This window comes from Lutra lutra, chromosome 8 (genome assembly GCF_902655055.1).
Source record: "Lutra lutra chromosome 8, mLutLut1.2, whole genome shotgun sequence".
NCBI lineage: Eukaryota > Metazoa > Chordata > Mammalia > Carnivora > Mustelidae > Lutra > Lutra lutra.
This window is the reverse complement of record NC_062285.1, coordinates 140,809,298-140,824,896: the sequence shown is the minus strand read 5'-3', so window position 1 is coordinate 140,824,896 and position 15,599 is coordinate 140,809,298. Positions and strand designations below refer to the sequence as shown.

At 48.6% G+C, this 15,599-nt stretch overlaps 1 protein-coding gene across 3 annotated transcripts in view; it reads right to left on the bottom strand.

Annotated features, from left to right (window-relative positions):
• ATXN10 (ataxin 10) overlaps positions 1–14,291 on the bottom strand; it is a 157,890-nt gene extending 143,599 nt beyond the window's left edge. Inside the window, exon 1 of one of the 3 annotated variants that reach the window (XM_047739925.1) lies at positions 13,964–14,291. In XM_047739925.1, coding sequence (XP_047595881.1) covers positions 13,964–14,079 — 116 coding nt within the window. In that variant the 5' untranslated portion in view covers positions 14,080–14,291. The remainder of the gene's footprint in view (positions 1–13,963) is intronic. The other 2 variants (XM_047739926.1, XM_047739923.1) reach the window with 2 other exon arrangements.
• Positions 14,292–15,599: the final 1,308 nt, after the last annotated feature.

Genomic DNA, 15,599 nt, shown 5'->3' with positions numbered 1-15,599 from the left:
AGTAAAACAGGAAGCCAGGAGTGAGGATGAAGCAGACACAACGGAAAGTTAAGGAAAGGGAAAGGCGGGACCTGGTTGATCAGGACAGCAGGAGGCCGAATGGAAGAGGGAGAGACAGAGCACTGCCAGGCAGCGCTAAGGCAGTGACCTTAATGACCAACCTAAACACAGACCCATCAGCTCCGCTACGTAGGGATCAACTTCCCTCGAGACCAGGGAGCAAGGCTGTAAGCCTTCCTCGAGCCTGGCCCAGTTACCTGGGTGCGGCCACAGAGGACACAGAAAGCTGGCTTTCTCCCGAGCCGGAGACCCGGAGACGTCCCAGGGAAGCCTGAGGCCAAGTTAACACAAGAGACCAGGGAAGGCCGGGTGGATACACCAGCAAGTGCTTCGCCACCGACCCATCCATCTAAAGTGGCTCAAGGACAATGGGAATCTGAGGAACGCAAGGGGCAGGAATTAGCAGCAGGGGGTCGGGGTGCTCCCTCAGCAGCGCATGGGGCTCTTAATCTCAGGGCTGTGAGTTCAAGCCCCACATGGGCATGCAGCCTACTTAAGATTTAAACAGACACAGAGAAAAAGTAGTAATAGGATCAACAGACTGTAGGTCCTGGTTGGACTGAAGACCCTTGCGGGAGGTGACCTAGAGGAGATCAAACAGGGGGCCAGAGTGGGACCCCTGAACAGACTGTGGCGGGAACGCAGCTCTGGTTAACGATAAGGCCCCAGTGGCGCTGACAGTGTGTGGTTAGCCGGGGTGAAGGTCAAGGTCATTGACAGAGAGAAAGAAAGTCAAGGAACAAAAAGGCCGGAGCAATGATCTACGTGAACACCGAAAGAGCCAAGATTTAAGACAGGACAAGCACTGCAGTGACCTTGAGTTCATGCTTCAGGGAACGAGGTGAAGTGACCCAAGGAATTCTTCTAGCAGCGAGAGTGACCACACATGTGGTACATGCTGATGGCGTGAGATGGAAAGCTGGAGGGGCTCCAGGAGAGGAGGTCTGGAAGCAGCCAGGGCCACCAAGGAGAATGCCGAGCACGCCTTCCACTGCAGGGCACACGGGAGAGAGCAAAGAGCCTCCCACTTGGAAGACCTTCTGGAAAGGCATCCCTCAGCGGTGAGCCAAATTTCACTTCGATCAAGAAGATAAATGTCCAGAGAAGGAAATGAAGGCACTCAAATTTTGGGGAGGACATACGCGAGGGCTTCAAGAGCTGAGGAGTCAGAAAAGGTTCACACAAAGCCTTGAGGGAATAGGGGAGTAACAGAAAACCTAGTTCACCATACAAATGAGAAAATCAGCTTGTGCGTTTCCACCCATAAATACGCCTGTTGAGTTTTTATTTTCAGGGGCACAGAAACCACAAGTCACTCTGGGGAGAATGGATGTCTCTGTGCTACTGAGGTTTTCCATCGTATAATGGTGTATTGCACCATTTGTCATCTTTAACGCCCTTTGATAAAGCTGTAACTATTCTCAAGGACAAAGACAACCACAAAAACACTTAAAATCGTGCTTATTACGTGCGAGGCGCTTCCCTGAGCCCGACATACACCAATGGCTCCAATGAGAGCGTCGCTGGCTTACACGTGGTCCCCTGGCTCTGACATGACTCGTCCACGTCTGCGGCCGGCGGGGCGGGTGACTCAGCGCAGGCAGGCCCGGGGTTCCTGGGCCTCTGCCTGAGTCTCCTTGCCCACAGTCCAGGGAACACTACAGAAGACTGGAAGAATGAGGAGCTGAGAAATTCTGCTCTGAGGGCACTGGCGGTCACAGCCCCAGCCTTATTTATTTTCACTTGCTGGCTCCAACGCTTTCCTGTCTGTTCAGTCCATTTAAGATAATTGAATGAGAAGGGTGGCTTACCCTGACCACATCTGTATTTTGAAGTTGAGTCAGAACACCTTACCAGATCGTTCCATGGGGTCCTCCAGCTCACGGCCTAGGTAAAAATAAAGCAAACTGTCATCCTGCTCTGCAAAGTGCTTTTTATAGCATCACTGAGTTGATGTTCTCACTCAACAAAGCTGATCTGAATCACGGTTGAGTCAAGATGCCATACGGTGACCTTAGTGCGGCTGACGACTCCTGTGGGGTTTTTGGGAGTTTTCGTTTTGTTTCATTTTTTGTTTTTGTTTTGGTGCAGCCGGAGATTGTTGCTGGCCAAAGGCTCAGTAATGTTTGGGGGAAAACCTAGGTGAGTATGCATATACACAGACGGACAGGTTTATTTCGGAGTTCCATAGGATGTTGACTCTAACGTGCTCATTCTATTTCCTTCCTGAAAGTTCATCAATGCAGTTATAAAAGCAGTTAGGGATACCAAGGCTTTTTTTCTTTACCTTTGAAATCATAGTCCTCTGTCATATTTGGCATTTTTTCTATACTTTCCTTGCTAGAGTCCTTCGACTATATCTCTTTATGCTGAATGGCTCAAGAAAATATTTAAGAAACAATAAACACCCCATCAAGTGCTCATTCCATGCTGGTTCTTCGAGCAGGCTCTGAGGATACAGAGGTAAATGAGGAGAAGCCTGCCCTCGGGCCGCTCTCACTCCAGCCGGTGGGCAGGTGAGGACAGTGATTCTAACACTCCGGGAGGTCCTTTCCAAGAGGCAGGCGCAGAGGGCCACAGGGACAACAGGGCAGGAGGCAGGCTTTGAGGAGGTGACATGGTAATGGAGGGAAAATGATCTGTGTGTACGCACAAAGGAATGGAGGCATCAGACGATACTTACAAACTCAGTACCCTAGCATTTGAACTCTGGCTATGTTACGGACGGACTACAGCTCTTCGCGCTGATCAGCTACCACGACAGTTCTAAACGCTGGCATGTGTGAAGTCGGCAAAGAAAAGCAAACCCAACTAAAAGCTCTGGAGTGGTCAGAACAATCACTACGGACCAGCTCTTGGACACTCTCATCCCAGCCAGCGGCTCCCCACCACGCTACGCAGTTCCACGTGTACAGAGCTGCGTCAGAGACCCCTGTCCCACCTGACACGTCTCCCCTCCATTCCAAACAATGTGATCAAGGTTCTTTTAAAAATATATAAACACACAGCCAGGCCTTAAAACAAGACACGTATGTCCATGCTCAAAGACTGAACGGAAACGCTCAGCTACAATCAGGTCTAAAACCAAGGAGTGAAGCTCGCTCACTCAGGACGGGCAGAAGCCCCCTCCGCCGTGTGGCAATCAGGGCCAACACGAGGAAGTCAGCGCCAGGCCCGGCCTCCCATGCACTCGGAGACAGAAGGGTGCAGTAGGAATTACCAAAACTCCAAGGCCATCCAAATATCCATCGGTAAGAAAAAAGGTAAATTATCATCTATCCCTGTGCTGGGAGACTTTACAACAGTCAGAGTGAATGACCTAGCCCTCCGTGCATGAAAACCGGCAGGACTCAAAGACACAACGTAAATGACACGCCAACCGCACCAGTGTACCCCTCCGAAATCAAGAGGGAAGCATGGGATCCGAGTGAAACAAGGAGCCCTCCTACCACAATCCAACCCCCGCTGGTAACCAAGCCCTGAAGTGTGATCCCTCCCGAGACCGTGACAGCACGCGGTAGACAGGGTAGGTCACTTCCAGGATTATAAAGATGCTCCAGCGCCCACCTTGAGCACACTCTCCCAGCTCGCTGGCAGGAATGAGGCAGCTGCCACGGCACGAGCAGCCCTAGGGAAGGGTCCACGGGGCACGGACTGGAAGCCTAACCCAAAACCTGGCAAGAGCCTGGGTCAGGCCTCCAGCCAGTCGGACCTTCCGGCTGGCTTACCCAGTGAACAGCCTAACCACGACCTCAGGGAAGACGCTAACCCAGACCCACCCAGCCAAGCATCTCCTGACCCTCACAGACTGTGCGATACCATAAACGTGTGTGCTTTCAAGCTGCTACCTTGCGGGGCAACTTGTTCCCATCCAGAGGACATTAACAGTATGGGTAACATTTTGGCCTTTGAGAGAAGACAAAACTTTAACGTTTGTTGATCTTGCTAGTGAAACGCGTGGGTACTCGTTCCATCATCTCTTCTATCGCCCACCATAAGACACGGACATTTTTATGTATTTGTGGTCTTGATTTGTCAGAAGTTTAAAAATCAGCAACCAAACCAACGAAAACACTAGGATGAAAAGTAATGAAAAGCCTCAATTTCCTTTTCCAAAGACTACACAAGCATGGGTGTTCTGAATGTCAGTTCCTAAAGCAGTCACTCCATGCAAACACATCTAAATTCCTCTAAGTCACAACACTGCTCATTTCAAGTACCTGCTTTTTTTTTTACCAGAAGTTCTTACAGCTTCTTAAAATTATTTAATATTGCTGAAATACCTTCCTACCAAGGGATCACAATTGTGGCATGAAATTACTGCCCACATCTTAGATCTGAAAAACCATTTTTCTTCCACTGAGTTTCTTGTTCTTATACCTATTTTTTATTCCAAAGTTTCAGAGGCCGTTCCAAAAGCTTATTAAAACAAGAACTGGGACTCAGTGGGTTAAGCCTCTGCCTTCGGCTCAGGTCATGATCCCAGGGCCATGGGATCGAGTCCCGCATCGGGCTCCCTGCTCTGCGGGAAGCCTGCTTCTCCCTCTCCCTCTCCCCCACTTGTGTTCCCTCTCTTGCTGTCAGATAAATAAAATCTTTATAAAAAAACAAAGTAAGGACCTGACCATGGAAATGAGATGAAATTAATGACTTTACAAGCATGACTTTAAAATACATAAAATTGGGCACCTGGGTGGCTCAGTCGTTAAGCATCTGCCCTTGGCTCAGGTCATGATCCCAGGGTTCTGGGATCAGGCCCCACACTGGGCTCCCTGCTCATCGGGGAGCTTGCTTCTCCCTCTCCCTCTCCCTGCTTGTTCCCTCTCTCACTGCCTCTCTGTCAAATAAATAAAATCTTAAAAAATAAAATAAAATAAACAAAATTCCCAACAGTTACCACTCATTTCTTTTCACTTTGCACCTTGACTAGAGCCCGCAATGTCAGGCACTGCTGGGCACCAGATACTCACCAGGCCCTGTTCTGGACTAAGCATATACGGCACACTCTAATACCTACATCGATCAACCCTACAAAGCAAGCATTGTAATACCCATTTTCTTTCCAGACGGATGAAAAGAGTAATAACTTACAGGCAGAAAATTGAGATACAATTTTACATGCAGTGAAATACACAAATCATGTTAAGTTTAAGGAGTTGTGACCAATGCATGTCCCCAGGCAACCAATACCCCCAGCTAGATAAAGCCCGTTTCCTTTAATCCAGAAAATTCCCTCCTGTTCCTTTCCAGTCACTCCCCAACTTCTTTCGACAACACTGTTTGTATCGGCACTGATTAGCCTTGCCTGTTGGAGAACTTCATAAACAGAAACGCACACACTGCATACTTGGCGTGGGGTCTCTTTCACTCACTGTGTCCCTGAGATCTGTCCATTCTGCTGCACTGGTGGTTCGTTCATGTAAGTTTCCAGATAGCTTTAGCCGTTTCCCACTGGTGGAAATCTGGTGTTTCAAGCATCTGGCTGTATGTCTTCTGTGGACGCATGTTCCTGCCAGAGTCATAGGCAGGTGTACATTAAACTTTACAGAAAAACTGCCAAAATGTTCCCCAGGGCAGGTGCACCATTTACGCACCAGCAATCTACGAGAGTTCCAGTGGCTCCACATCCTCGCCAAAATTTGGTGCCGTCATTTTAATCGTAGCCATTCCGATGGGTATACAGAGGTATCTCATTATGGTTTTGTTTGTAAAAGCTTTATCGAGGGGCGTCTGGGTGATGCAGTTGACTGCCCATCTGACACTTGATTCAGCTCAGGTCACGATCTCAGGGTTGTGGGACTGAGCCCCACGTCAGGCTCCACACTAGACGGAGAGCCTGCTTAGGAGTCTCTCTCTGCCCCTCCCTCCTCCAAAAATTAATTTTAAAAATTCAAAAATAAAAGCTTTATTGAGATATAATTTACATAACACATAATTCACCCTTTTTAGTGTACAACTTGACTGATCTTTGTATATTATTAATTTTTTTTATTGTGGTAAAATGCAATACCCCTGCCCTTATCCACAATCTGGCCTTCCACAGTTTTTGTCACCCACAGTCAACCACAGTCCACAAGCAGACGCCCACTCTCTGATGTCCCATCAGATCAACAGCAGCCTAACGCTACGTCACAATGCTACATCATTCAGCTCACCTCATGGCGCCATGGGGGTGCTGTTATCAGCTCACGTCATCACAGAAGGGCGAAGACAGCACAGGGAGATACTCTGAGAGACCACACTCCCGTAACTTTTATCACAGTATGCTATTACTATTCTATTTCACTACTAGTTACTGCTGTTAATCTCCTATTGTGCCTCACTTATAAATTAAATGTTATCACAGACAGTATGGATAGGAAAAAACATCTACAGTTTCAGGTATCCACTGAGGGTGCTGGAACGTGCCCCCAAGGATAAGGGGGGAGAACTACTGTGTACCGAACATAAATTTTGTCATTTTGGCCATTTTTAAGTATAGAATTCAGTGGCTTGAATTATGTTCACACTGTTGTGTAACCACCATCTAATTCCAAAACTTTTTGAATACCCCAAAGAGAAACTCTAGAACCACTGGGCATTAGCTCCTCCCCACCCCTAACCACGGGTAACCTCTAACGTGCTAGGTACTTTATAAAGCGGAATCGTCTATTTGTCATCTTATGTCTCGTTTCCTCCACGGAGCATGTTTTCAAGGTTCACCCATATCGTAGCACGGATCAGCACCTCACTCCTTTTTGCTGCTCAGTAGTATCTCAATGTATGGACAGACCACATTTTATGTACCCACTCATCTGCTGATAGACACCTGGGTCATTTCCATCTTGTGGCTGTTGTGAGTAACTCACACCGAGCCCTGGCACACAAGCACCTTTGGAACCTCTGCTCTCAGGTGTGTCTGCGATGTCCGCCGATGAGTGGGGCTGCTGAGTCGCACTGGCCTTCTGAGGAGCCCCCAAACTCTTTTCCACAGTAGCTACACCATTTACCACTCCCATTAACAATGCCCAAGCGTTCCAGTTTCTCCAGTGCTTACTTTCCTTTTTCTGCTGTCTCGGCTTCCCTGAAGAATGTCAAGTGCTATCTCATTTTAATTTGCATTTCCTTAAAGACCAATGACATGGAGCACTTTCTGTGTTTTTTGGACACATGCACTGTATCTTCTTTCATGAAGCAGAGAATTTTTTCACCCAATTTTTAAATTAGTTTCATCTTTTTACTATTGTGTCGTAGGAGCACATCGTACATTCTAAAACATGTCCTTTGTCAGACATAGGATTGCAAGTATTTTCTCAGTTCATGGCTTGCCTTTTCATTTTCTTAATTGTGTCTTGGGAGGAGTGTTTAAGTTTCTCATTCTGATCAAGTCTAATGGTAAAGTCAAATTTTTCTTGCATGGTTTGTGTTATCCGTGGGCTAAATAAGAAATGTTTACCTACACTCCGGGTCACAAAGATAATCTCTTATGTTTCCTTCCCAACACTTTACAGTTTTGGCTTTTATGCGGAGGTATTTTTTGTGGAATATGTGGGCCAAAGTTCATTTTATTCCGATCAGATTTCAAGTTCTTCCACCACCGTTATTAAAGGAAACAGTTTTTAGATTGATTTTGGTTTTGAGTTTGCAGACATTCGTCAAAGGGAAGGTATCTAGAAAAGGCCTCAATTTTTCATACAAACATTCAGCGTTCAATAAGAGAGACAGGACCAAATTACTGAACACAAGAAAAACTAACATTAGAAAGTTACTGGGCACATTTTTTTTTTTGGTAGTTTTTAAGTAGGCTCCACACCGAGTGTAGAGCCCAATGCAGGGCTTGAACTAGCAACCCTGAGATCATGATCTGAGCTGACACCAAGGGTCAGATGCTTAACCAACTAAGCCACTCAGACGCCCCGTCAGGCACATTATTTCAAATAACTATAATTAATATGTTCAAGAAGTAATGAAAATTTTAAAAAATCAGAGAGAAATTCTGCAAAACAATAACTCAAAATACGTACCTGAAACTAAAAACACAGTGGATAACAGTAGACTAAACACAGCAAAAGAGAGGATCAGAGTGCTAGAAAGCAGATTAGTAGCAAATTTTCAAACAGAAACTCTGAGAAGGGACAGTAGAGAAAGGGGCGTGTGATACATATAAAATATAGTGAGGGGCCCCAAGGTGGCCCAGTCAGTTAAGCGTCCAACTCTTGGTCTCAGCTCGGGTCATGATCTCAGGGCTGTGAGATCAAGCCCCAAGACTGGCTCCGTGCTCAGGGGGGAGTCTACTTGAAGATTCCCTCCCTCTGTACTTCTCTCTCGCTCTGATGAATAAATAAATCTTTAAAATATGTATTTATAGTGAAAGGGTTAACATGTGTAACTAGAAGGGAAAGAAGCAACATCTGAGGAAACACCAGCTGATGTACTGATGAAAAAAATCAAATTCAAGACGCATTATCCAACAGAATAATTCAAAGAAAAGCCAGACATCTCTATCCTCCTGGGCCTTCTATTCTGGAAGGAGGCAGAGCATCAATAAAAAAATCATTACAAAATAATATGAAGTATGTTAAAAAAATAGTAAGTGCTCTCTTAAGAAAAGGAAATAGAGTTTATATGGCAAAAGGGGTTCAGAAGGCCGGAGGGAAACAGCTGCACTATTCGGCGGGATGTACAAGACCTGGAAGAAAGTAAACAGAAAAACAATTTTACTTTTTTTTTTTTTAAAGATTTTACTTATTTGAGAGAGAGAGAGAGACAGATGAAGACCATGAGAGAGAGCATAAGCAGGGAAGAGAGGGGGAAGCAGGCTCCCCAGCGGGCAGGAGCCCGACGCAGGACTCAATCCCAGGACCCGGGAACCACCCCGAGTCAAGGCAGACACCCAACCTACAGCCATACCCAGGCATTCCCAGAAAAACAATTTTAACTAAACACAGATTGAAGAGAAAAAATAAGCTATCCTGACAGAAGTTAAAAAAATATGTATGTATACAAACCTGTATATTTTACATGAGATTGGAAGAAAAGACCAAGCATGTACCATGGGTAATAAGCTACGTGTACCAGCAATTCCACAAAAATCTGTCAACGGGGCGCCTGGGTGGCTCAGTGGGTTAAGCCACTGCCTTCGGCTCGGGTCATGATCTCAGGGTCCTGGGATCGAACCCCCGCATTGGGCTCTCTGCTCAGCGGGGAGCCTGCTTTCTCCTCTCTCTCTGCCTACTTGTCATCTCCCTCTCTGTCAAATAAATAAATAAATAAAATCTTAAAAAAGCACCTCTAATTATCAGACTCCATGCTAGATGCTAGGGATATGGTGAATGTGGTATGCTCGCTTCATCCAGAAGCTTAGCAAATGGGGGTGCCTGGGTGGCTCAGTGAAACGTCTGCATTTGGCTCAGGTCATGATCTCAGGGTCCTGGCATCGAGTCCCGTGTCAGGCTCCCTGCTCAGTGGGAAGCCTGCTTCTCCCTCTGCCTCTCTTCCCCGCTTATGCTCTCACTCTCAAATAAATAAATAAAATCTTTAAAAAAAAAAAAAAAAGAAAGAAACTTATCAAATAGAAGAACAATGAGATATCAGTTTAAGTTTGAGAAGAATTTATAGAAAGTAATATCCAAATGTTACATTACTTCAGGAATGCTCAAGAACCAGAACATAATCTTGCCAAAAAAAAAAAAAAAAGAGAGAGAGAGAGAGAGAGACAGCATCACTATCCATAACTTTCTACAATGATGAAAACATTCCACATCTGCAGTGACCAACACAGCAGCCACTAACCACATGTGGTTACTAAGTACTTGAAATGTGGCTATTGCCAGTAAGGAACACAACCACTCACTTTACTTATTTCTAATTAATTTAAATCGCCACACACAGCTAATGGCTACTCAATGGCCAGTGGAGGCACAGAGTTCGACAATAAGCTCCATTAGGCTCCACATGTTAACGTAAGGGTCCGGCTACATCACAGAGAGATGACGGAGAGATACACCATGAAGGTAACTAAAGGGTTGGAAAACCACCAGCAAAAATCCAAAAACAGAATTTTTAATGTATCTATATCTTATATCTTATTTTGTTTCAGAAAGAATTTAATGAAGACCGACAGCACAGCAAGAAAAATCACTCGTTAAATAAATGTTAAAAACGCAGATGTGTACATTAAACAAAAAGTAGAAAACAAATGTAATCGGTAAGAAACAGAATTACCTTCCATAGAGAAGAAACAGCTGAATAGTATCTTTTTTTTTTTTAAGGATTTTATTTATTTATTTGACAGACAGAGATCACAAGTAGGCAGAGAGGCAGGCAGAGAGAGAAGAGGAAGCAGGCTCCCCACTGAGCAGAGAATCCGATGTGGGGCTCAATCCCAGGACCCTGGGATCATGACCCGAGCTGAAGGCAGACTCTTTAACCCACTGAGCCACCCAGGCGCCCCTCTTTTTTTTTTTTTTAAAGATTTATTTATTTCAAAGAGAGAGAAAGAGTGGACGGGAGCACCAGCAGGAGGGGCAGAGGGAGAGGGAAAATCTCAAGCAGACTCCGCATTGAGCTCCGAGCCCAACACAGGGCTCCACCTCACGACAACGACATCTGGACCTGAGCGGAAACCAAGAGTCAGACGCTTAACAGACTGCACACCCGGGGGGCGCCCCACTGAGTACTATCTTAATACTGGTCTTTTATGACTCTAAGCAATTTTTTTATGGATTTTTGTGATTAAGAGACTATTCAAGAAGTGGGTTATCCAATCCAGGGCATGAAGAAGTTAGATTGGTGTATTAATGATCTACTGCAATGTAACAAATGACCCCAAACACAGGAGTTTAAAACGCTAGCGCTATGGTCTCGCGCAGGTCTGAAGATCAGGAATCTGGGAGTGGCTGAGCGGGACAGTTCTGGCTTGGGGTCTCATGAGGTTGCACAGATGGCGGAAAAGTTTCCCCTGGATTAAGAACATCACTTCAAAGATGGTTCACCACCTTCCTGGCCACATGGATCTCTCTGCACAGGGGACAGCGTCCTCATGGCATGGCGGCTGACTTTGTCAGTGATTCGAGAGAGAGCAGAGAGGGAGCTGCTTCTAGTCTCAGAAGTCACACACTGTCACTGCCACCATAATCTATTATATTAAAAGCAAGTGACTAAATTCAGCCCACAAAGGAGAGAGGAATTAACCTCCTCCTCTTGAAGGATGGAGTATCTAAGAATCCATGGAACAACAAAAACCGTTATAATGGGAAAGGAGTTTCCGTTCACTTGGGGGTTGCAATGAGATCCTGGGATCCCTTTCCCTGGAAATCTAAAAATTAGAATACATTATAACCTTTTCAAGTGCTTTCTAAAAGGCAAGAGATTAAACACGACTGGGTACTCCATCACTTCCAACCCAACCGCGTTTTCACAGCTGGTATAAATAAGTAGCAAGTAGCAAGAAACACCGTGCTGTGCGTACAATGTTCCAGAGCCTCAGGTGATTCCGCCAAGGGAGCAGTTTCATCCCACTTTCAGGTAAGAGGTCCAGGGAGATAAGCCACAAGTCCTGCCCAGGTCTACCTGGTTCCCAAGGTTTTGTGCTTCTACCTCAGGATGCTTCTCTGACTCCAGCTACCACAGAAGCTGGTGTGTGTAGTGTCACACATATGGAAAGCACCACAAAACGTATTACTTCAGCCAAGATTTTCATCTATTGTTCCATCAATTACTTTCTTTCCCAGTCTGTTTTGGTTTGGTCTGGTGTTTTCTATAGGCTGCTTCCAGGCCTCATTTTGCTTCACTTTGCGTCCCATCCAGCACAGGGTCCGCTAGCCCATCTGCCCTCTGGATCCCCCTGCACAGAAGGAGCAACGAGTAACTTGCTCAAAGACACACGGAGGCAGGGACAGAACCAGTGCCACAGCCTGTCCTTACTATCCTCCTGCAGAGCTCTCTGCACCACCAAATTCCACCTCCCCATCCCCAGACCTGCACAGCAGTCCACCTCTCCCTGGTCTCCAAACTCTGCACAAGCACACTGACCCAGAAAAGCTCAAGTCAAATGTGGAAAGCTTCCTTTGCTCACTCTTCCCCAACAATCCAGTTGGACCCTGACGCCTTTCCATTCGACCTTGTAAATATTTTTCAGTACTTAGCCTATCCATCCTCATAAACAATGTCCCAGTTCAGGCCATTTTCTTTCCCTTGGGCTTCTGCATCAGCTTAAGTCTCCTGCCTCTAGCTAGCCTCGCCCTCCCTAATTTAAGCCCCACGTGGCCGTGAGACACTTCTCTGTAATGCCGAGGACTTATCTTGCCACCTCCTAGAAAGAACGTTCAGGGGCTCCCCATCCACACCCCTCACGACCATCGGGAAGGGCCTGTAAACTGGATCAGGGTCTTGGATTTTATCCCAAAGATTACAAAAAGGGATCTGATGTTTGAACGTCTCCTCTGAACCAGACATCTTACCCATGTGATTTCATTTAATCCTCTCGGGAGCCCTGCATGATCTGCGTAGGATTCCTTTGCATATACTGTCCTAATTAGCCCTCTCATCTGTCAGCCATGCAGCCGAAATAATCTGAAGTCTTTCCTTCCCCACCATCTATCCAACAGGTCCCCAAGTTCCCTCTGGGGAACCTTCTTGTCTAGACCATTACAAGTTGTTCACATGCAGATGCTCAGTACACGGCTGACAGCTGATAATCAACTGCGAGGGAGGTCCACCAGGATGTAGATGTGCTGAAGCATTAACTCAATCACTGCATCTCCTAGGAGTATCTTATCAATTACCTACCTTCCCCAGACCCCACAGAGTGCCCAGGGCTTTCACCACGCCTTCAACACCTCAATGCTTCTGCTGTGATCTAAGGGAGCCCAAGGGCTCAGACCAAGGTGTCCCATTTAAAGATCAGAGGGCCTCTGGGGCCTGATCATCTGGACCAGCCGGCACGTAGCGGTCCCTTTCTGGGCTCTCTTTGTGCCCACCCCCCACGATAAAATTATCTGCCAGCTCCCCCAGAACAGGACCTCCCGGGAAAGGACTTCATTGTTCAACTTCATCACGTAGCACAAAGCCTGGAACACGGGGACCGTCGACAAACGTCTTAAAGGAAAAGAACACAAGCTGACATTTATTTGGTGCTATGTACTAGGGATCTGGTAGGCATTCTCTCATCTAATCCTTACAGCCATCCTCCCAGGGAAATGCTGTGCGACACTGTTCCCACGTAATCGGGTGAGGACACCGAGGCCCGGAGAAGACTACAACACAATAAAACAAGCACCGACGGAGAGTGTCACATACTTTGCATTTTCACACGCTTTATTTATTTCATTCACCACACTGTACAGTCCCGCAATGAAGTTATAGGTTATATTCCCATTTTAGATATTAAAAAAAAAAAAAAACAAAAAAAAACAAAAAAACGAAGGCTTGGAGAAGTCGCCCAATACCGCACGGGCTGTAAGGCCAGGCCGAGCAGGTCCGCCGAGTCCGGCCGCTCCGACTTGGCCATGTCGCCCCTGCGGCGGCGGCCCGCCCCCTCCCGAGCAGGGCGCTCCCGCTCCCCACCCCGCGCGGCCCGAGCCCCGGGGGCTGCCCCACCGTGCAGCGAGGCGGTCCCCGCGGCCGCCCCCGGCTCTCCGCCACGCGCCCCTGCCCGCCAGAACGCCGCGACGCGACTGCGGGCCTCGCCACGGCTCCGGGCCGGGGTCCCCCGCGCGCGCTCGGCCAGCAAGACGGGCGGCCGGTGGCACCGGGCTGGCCTGGGACGGCCCCTTCCCGCGCCGGGCTCCGCACCTGTGCCGGCGGGTGGGCGGCAGGGCCCAGCCCCCCGGAGCCCCTCGGGCCCACCGCGGAGGCCTCCGCCGCCCGCCGCCCGGGAGGAGGGGCGCCCGCTCCCCGCTCGCCCGCGCCGCCCGGCCGTTACCGGTTCCGCTGCTCTTTGAAGAGCGCCGTCAGCGCGCGGAGGGCCTCCAGGTCCTGGATGGGCGCGGGCACCATGACGCCCGACAGCCGGGCGGGCGGCGGCCTGGGCGCCGCCATCTTGCCGCTCGCAGCTCGCCAAGCCGGGCGACGACGAGGAGCCGGAGCAGGAGGAGGAGCGGGGGGAGCGCAAGTGAGGGAGGAGCACGGCCGCCGCCGCCCGACGCCGCCGCCGCACCCCGGACCCGGCGCGAGAGCGCGAGGACACGCTCCCAGCCTTGCCTCGGGCTGCAACGGGGACGACGCGGCGCGGGGAGGGGGCGCGAGCGGAAGTCCCGCCCGAGGGGAGGGGGCGCGAGCGGAAGTTCGGGGGGAGGGGCACCGAGAGGGCGCTGGGTCTGAGAGGAGGAGCCCGGGACCCAGGCTCCTCCGGAGGGGGAGAGTCGGATGGGGCCTGGCCAGGAGCGGGGACAGGACAGATGCACCCCGAGGAGGAGATGCGGGCGTGGAGGGCACTGGCAGAAGGGGGTGCAGGGTAGGGGAATCCTGAGGAGAAGCGGGCGTGGGGGAGGGGGCGGCGGGTGGGGGAACAGATGCACCCTGGGAGGGGAGGGGTGTGGGCGCAGGGACAGATGCACCCTGAAGGGGAGATGCGGGCATGGAAGGCGCTGCAAAAGGGGGTGCAGGGACAGGTGCACACTGAGGAGGAGATGTGGGGGTGGAGGGTTCTGTGGGAGGGGGTGGGGGTGTCAGAGAGTCATCTGAGGCTCCTTTTAAGAAGGTTAAAGACCTCATTCTGCTGTTGAAATAGGTTGATTGGTGCCCCCCATGGACCCACTGGGAAGTGGAGCAGTCTGTCCACAGAGTGCAAGTCCCAGACCCTGAGAGCTCAGTTCCCAGGATTTCATGATCATTTATTCACTGGTGATAACCACATGTTTTACCGGGGACCAATACTTTGCTCCAGCTCATCCAGGGCTTAAAATAGAATTAGAAGTTAAGTAGCTGAATTCTCCATCAGTAGGTTAAGAATTGTTTTTTTTTCTAAGGGAAATGAAAATATTTTTTTCAAGAAACAAAGTTCTGTGAGTGGTTGTAGGTAATTCATATATTTTCTTTCCACTACCCTTTATCATATAATGTGTACTTTCAATATTGTCAGCAAGCCCTGTGCTGGGCGAAGGGATTCCAGCCCTGAAGAAACTCAAGACAAAAGAGGCAAATGATAACTGCTGTGGCAGAGAACTGCCCAAATTGCTTTGGGGCATTTCGATTTCAGGAGTCGGAGTGTGTTTATAACGTGGCACTTTTTTTTTTTTTAAGATTTTATTTATTTATTTGACAGAGAGAAATCACAAGTAGGCAGAGAGGCAGGCAGAGAGAGAGGAGGAAGCAGGCTCCCCGCTGAACAGAAAGCCCGATGTGGGGCTCGAACCCAGGACCTGGGATCATGACCTGAGCCGAAGGCAGCGGCTTAACCCACTGAGCCACCCAGGCGCCCCATAACGTGGCACTTTTGATATTCTTTGCTAAGGAAGATTTAAAGACACAATAAGCACCAGCAGAGTATGTAGGAGAAGTGAATCCTGCATGTGCAAGTCAGGGGATAACGTAGTTCAGCCTCACCCGTTGGCGGATTA